This window comes from Ochotona princeps, chromosome 1, assembly GCF_030435755.1.
Source record: "Ochotona princeps isolate mOchPri1 chromosome 1, mOchPri1.hap1, whole genome shotgun sequence".
In the NCBI taxonomy this organism is placed as follows: domain Eukaryota; kingdom Metazoa; phylum Chordata; class Mammalia; order Lagomorpha; family Ochotonidae; genus Ochotona; species Ochotona princeps.
In genome coordinates, this window is record NC_080832.1 from 115,512,833 (window position 1) to 115,518,832 (window position 6,000).

The 6,000-nt window shown below is 53.4% G+C and overlaps 1 protein-coding gene across 1 annotated transcript; it reads right to left on the bottom strand.

The window, feature by feature from the left end:
* Positions 1 to 799: 799 nt before the first annotated feature.
* On the bottom strand, positions 800 to 6,000 carry LY6G6F (lymphocyte antigen 6 family member G6F). The gene is made up of 6 exons (XM_058665445.1): positions 5,561 to 6,000; positions 4,790 to 5,119; positions 4,440 to 4,703; positions 2,757 to 2,912; positions 2,546 to 2,612; positions 800 to 2,407 (listed from the first exon to the last, which is right to left on the bottom strand). Exons 1-6 carry the CDS (start codon positions 5,616 to 5,618, stop codon positions 2,383 to 2,385), a joined length of 900 nt encoding a protein of 299 aa, XP_058521428.1. The 5' UTR covers positions 5,619 to 6,000; the 3' UTR covers positions 800 to 2,382.

The following is a 6,000-nucleotide window of genomic DNA, read 5'->3' on the forward strand; positions in this document are numbered from 1 at the left end:
GCTCTGGGATGTGGATTTAACAGGCTGTGCCACAACTCCTGCCTCTTCTCTTTCATTTTTTTTTTTTTAATGTTGCTGATGTCCCTGGCAAGGCAGGCATTTTTTAAAAAGATTTATTTATTTTTATTGCAAAGTCAGATATACAGAGAAGGAGAGACAGAGAGGAAGATCTTCCATCCAATGATTTATTCCCCAAGTGAGCGCAATGGCTGGAGCTGAGCCAGTCTGAAGCCAGGAGCCAGGAACTTCCTCCAGGTCTCCCACGCGGGTACAGAGTCCCAAAGCTTTGGGCCATCCTCAACTGCTTTCCCAAACCACAGGAAGGGAGCTGGATGGGAAGTGGGGCTGCCGGGATTAGAACCAGCACCCATGTGGGATCTCAGTACATTCAAGGCGAGGACTTTAGCTGCTAGGCTACCACATTGGGCCCAAGGCAAGCTTTTTTTTTTTTTTTTAAGATTTTATTGTTATTGGAAAGCCGGATATACAGAGAGGAGGAGAGACAGAGAGGAAGATCCTCCATCCGATGCTTCATTCCCCAAGTGAGCCGCAACGGGCCAGTCGCGCCAATCCGAAGCCGGGACCAGGAACCTCTTCCGGGTCTCCCACACGGGTGCAGGGTCCCAAAGCTTTGGGCCGTCCTCGACTGCTTTCCCAGGTCACAAGCAGGGAGCTGGATGGGAAGTGGAGCTGCCGGGACCAGAACCGGCACCCACATGGGATCCCGGGGCCCCCAAGGCGAGGACTTCAGCCGCTAGGCCACGCCTCCGGACCCAAGGCAAGCATTTTTTAAAGATAGATTTCTTTTTTTATTTGAAAGAGAGATGTACAGGGAAAAGGAGAGACAGAGAAAGATCTTTCATTCCACTGGTTCACTCCCTAACTGGCTGCCATAGCTGGAGCTGAGCCGATCCGAAGCCAGGAGCCAGAAGCCTCTTTCAGGTCTCCAACATGAGTACAGGATCCCAAGTTCTCTGGTCATCCTCCGCTACTTTCCAGGGCACAAGCAGGGAACTGGATGGGAAGTGGAACAGCCGGGACACAAATCGGTGTCTATGTGGGATCCCAACCCTTGCAGGTGGAGGATTAGCCTGTTAAGCCACTGTGTAGACCACAAGGCAGGCATTTTGATGGAGCTGTGGGTTTGGTTCCAGGAAATGGAACTGAAGGAGCTTGGGGAGGAAAGTCTCCCTAGGAAAGATTGGTGTGGGAGGTGGTGTGCTAAGGAAGGAGAGGGTAGAGAACTACCAAGGGTACGCTTCTGAAAAGGGTTCCCTGGGCACCTGGCCATGCCTAATGTGTGCACTTTGGATATGTGTGCACACCTACATCCTACGAGCAAACCACAGCTGCTTGGTCTGTCAGGCTGAGATGCTGGACCCAGAGCCAGATGGTCACCTTCCCCTCATTCTCCATCGGTGTTAATAGCTGCATCATAGCTCAAGCAGCTGCAGTTCCGGGGAATTAGGAGAAAGCTTCTCTCCAGTGAGGCCCGAGCTTGAGTTTCCACACATTGGGGCACCTGGGCGAGTTACTCACGAGGGGGTGGCTGGGAGGCCCTCTCATTTCTGTCTGGGCTTGGGGGATGGTCACCTTGGGAAACTTGGGCCACTCTTCCTGTAGAGCTCAGTGTAACAAGCCCTTCCTCAGAAATCCCACAGCCAGCCCCTGGAGCCACACCCTCTGCTGGGGAGGTTAAGCTGGGTGCTCCTGGGGAGTCCGAGAGGCAATAAGTTATTTGCACCCTACGGATAGCCAGATAGCCAGATGGACAGTTGCCACAGCAGAGCACCACAGGAAGAGCGTGAGTGCCTGGGATAAGCATGGGGTCAGGCAGGGAGCCCAGCCCCGCTGAGTGCCCTCCCCTCCACCCAGGAAGCCCCGCTTTCCTCTCTCTGTGGGTGAAACGAGTGGTGAGGAGGCAGGGCATCTGGCTGATCCATCTTTCTCTGTCCCTCAGTCTCACTTTGCTCCATTTTCTTTCTCTCACCCAGTCTCTTCGCTCTTCTTCAGAGCCCCTATTTGTTCTCAGATTCCCTTGACACCAATTCCCCACCATTGTTCCAGTCTGGATTCCTCTGTCTCTTCCCTGCCCACTCCTACCCTCCTCATCCTCACCAGCTGTCCTAGCCTCCCCTTAATCCCACAGTACTCTGGGCTCAGCACCCCACCCCGCCAAAACTGGCAGATGCAGGAGAGCACACTCTTTAGATAGCATCATAGAATAAATTCCTCCTTTCCTTCACCCCCATTGGACCCACAGCTTGGGGGCTGCCGGAGGCCAGCTGGAGAGCAAGAGGTGGCATTGTTAGTTGCTGCAGCCTCCCTGCAAGGTTTTCTGGGAGATAGCTGGTGACTCTCCATAGCAGGTGTCATTGAGCGTCACTTGATCTTGTGGACCGGCGGACTGTGGGGGTTTACAAGGCAGAGAGATAGATGAAAGAGGCTGTGGTTTTCCCCCTTCCCAGGGACCAAGGACCTGTCCCCCATGCCAGCCCCGTGTGCCCGCCTCATCCCCAGTCCCCTCGGCCTAATTGTTCCTCACCTGAGACGGGACAGATGGATGTTCTCATAGACCTGGATCTCGGGTTTGAAGTGAGGAATCGGGGCATCTGGGGAGAAGGAACCGTGTGCAGCACACAAATCTTCAGAGAGAACTCAGCACGGTGTTCCCTACCACTCCCTCCGCAGGCCACAGAGGCAAGACCTTCCCTCCGGAAGGGGGAAGGGAGGTGAAGGGGGAGGGGAAGACTCACCTCTGCACGGAGCTGCCCGAAGCCTCTGCCTCCACAACATGACGCTGAGGGCCAGGATGGTGAGGCCCTGGCCAGCAACAAGCAGCAGCAAGAGGATCCAGGTCACATCCCAACCCACAGTAGCGGCACAGTGGGCAGAAGAGGCATCTACGAGGGCTATGCGGAGAGGAAGGGAGGCGAGGAGGGGGTGTTTTCCTCTGCCTCAAAGAGGGGTCCTCATCCCATAGCAGACTTCTTGGCCCCTGGCACCCATCACTTCCCCTTTCCAGGCCTCTTTCCATGAGCCTTTGCCAATACTCAAACATGCCACCAGTCATGTCTGCACTTTCCTCCTCATGCCCATCATGGTGATTTTCCTTGTCCAAAAAACTGACATGCCCTCCCTTTGTTCACTCTATCCATTCACTCCGGAGCCTGTGCTGGGCTGCAGCAGGTGCCGGGCAGACTGTGACACAGAGAGGACATAGAGGGTGTCCATTCATTGGCCTTTGCCTCTGGAAACAACAGCTACTCACCCCTCCCTCTCTGCCATCTTAGAAATGGCTTATTTTGTATCTGCTAGTACTCATATAATGGCCTTCCAAGCATAAAACAATCACATTCTTTCTCCTTCTGCCTTCACTCTCAACGGGCCTTTTTTTTTTCCTTTAAGATTTACTTAAGACTTCAGAGACCAGCATTGGGCTCCCAGAGGCCAGGGATTGTAGGTAGAGGGAAAGAGAACAGGCCAGTCTCCCAGGCAGCTTGGGAATCTGGGAATGTGGGGAGCCCAAGGGTGGGGGACACTGAAGGACAGAGGGGATTGGGACAGCAGGGGTGTCCTGGTGCAGTGGGTAAGCTGCTGCCTGAGATGCCCACATCCCACATCTGAGTGCTTTAGACAGAACCCAACCTCTGCTTCCTATGCAGCTCCTTGCTAATGCTCTGGGGCAGCAGGCAGACAATGGCCCAAGTGCTTGGGCCCCTGTCAGCCACGGGAGAGACCCAGATGGAGCTCCTGGCATCCGGCTTCAACCTGGCCCAGCCCTGGCCATTGCAGTCATCTGGGGAGTGAGCCAGTGGGTAGAAAATCTCTCTCTCCAAATAAAAATTGTTTGCTTTTGTGCAAAAAAATATTTATTTTTCAGAGGCAGAGACAGAGAGATCTTTATTTATTTACAGAGAGAGAAGGAGAGACAGAGAGATCTTCCACCCACTAGTTCATGCTCCAGATGGCTGCAATGACCAAAGCTGAGCCAAGCTAAAGCCAGAAGCCAGGAGTTCTTACATGGATGCAAGAGCCCAAGGCCTTGAACAATCCTCTGCTGCTTCCCAGGGCATAAGCAGGGAGCTGGATGGTAAGTGGAGTAGTCAGGACACAAACTGGTGACTATCAAGATACAGCACTACAGATAGAGGCTTGGCTTACAGTGCCACTGTGCCAGTCAGTTCTAACACCAGTGCATATATCTTTTCTTCAAAAGACAATTCCCCCAGCAGTAATTCTTACCTTCTTCATCTCTGTTATTGCCTAGTTCACAGAAACAATAGATTATTTCCAAACAAGAATGCACTGTACCAGGCAATGGTTTACTTCACCAGATGTCAGTCCTAACCCTGGTTTGACTTGCCTCCCATCTCACCTGCTTCCCTACCCAGCAAGTGAGAGATGCGCTGGGGGCAATGTTCCATTCCTCAGGTTACCTGGCAGGTTAAAGTTGACTGCATTGTTTTGAGATATGAGACAACGGATGGTTCTTGGTCTACGGCCCTTGGACTCAGGAAGCCCTTCCCCAGGACACACTAGTAACAGTGCAGCCCCATTGCTCCAGAAGGACTGGACACGACCCCTCACGGGACCCTTTCCCTCCAGCCAGGTCACGAAGTCCAGGCGTCTGGCGGGCAGCATGGAACAGAGGAGGACTGTGCAGGAAGACCCATTTGTGGTCCTTGCAGACAACTGGGATCCTGTGGGGGTAAAAAAGGGGTCCCTTAGTTTTTGCCTTAGGATTCTCTCTCTCCCAGCAGCCCCTGGTCTGGGTGCTCCTGCTCACCTTGGAGCAGGGAGACATCATACACCCTCCAGTTCTGGTACTTGTAGCGCTGACCCAGCACAGCACACCAGTACCTCCCAGCGTCTCTCTCTTTGGACTCCTCCAGCCATAAAGAATAATTTCCCAGCAGCTTGGGCCTGGAGTCCTTTATAGTTTTTCCGAGGTCTGGGATGGACTTGGCTACTTGGACTTGAGTCACCATGGTGGTGGAAGAGCCCGTGGCAGCGCTATGGAACCAAGACAGGACCTCGTCCCCCTGTAGGGTGGGTGGCAAAGGGCATGACAGCTCCAAAGCCTCCCCCGTGGACACGTAGATCTCCCGGATGTTGTCTGTAGGGAGAGGGGTCGTATGAGGTCAGACACTTCAGTCAAAGTAACACTCTCCCTGGTGTCCCCCTTCCTGCGGTGCCCCAGCCCTGCCTTGACGGGTAAGCTCATTTTTCCAGTAAGAGCTACAAAATAAGCCTCCTCCACACTCTTCAGCTGGTGAGAGGATCTGTAGGGCTAGATGGCAAAGGCTGAGCTATTTGAACTGCTCATATCTCTTCCAGCATTGACTCACTGGTTCTTGTTCATTGACTGTATTCTAAAGGAAACCAGACCTATTCTCAAGTTGCCTCCGAAACCTCCCCGTAGGCAAAATAAAGGGAGGTCAAGTGGGGTAGGTTTACCTTCTTGAGTCACATGTCTTTCCCACACCACAGTAGAAAGAGCTGCGGCTCCTCTTCAACCTGGGAAACAGCCGGGCAGTGCCCGCCTTCTGCCCCTTACCTGCAGCAGCTCGCGAGCACCAATGAAGAAACAGAAGGAGGATGAGTAAGAGTGCCATGGTCAGGGCCTGCCGAGTGCGCTTGTTCCAAGACCTGGTGTCCTCAGGGAGGAAACAGCCCAAATAAAAGTCCGGGTCTGGAGTGACATGGCTCTCTGAAGAGGATGAGATAAGGCCCTGGAGCTTGTCTGCTGGAGGAAAAGTGACCGCCACCCTTCTGTCCTAGGAGCAGAAAGACCTAGTCCAGACTGCTTCAGAAATGACCTCCTCGGGGCTGGCGCTTTGCTGTGTGGGCAAAGTTGTTGCCTGTGGCACCAGCACCCCATATGAGCTCCTGTTTGAATTCTGGCTGCTTCTCTTTCATTCCAGCTCCCTACTAATGGCCTTGGAAAGCAGCAAAGGATGGTCCAAGTCCTTGGAACTTTGCACCCACAGGGGAGAC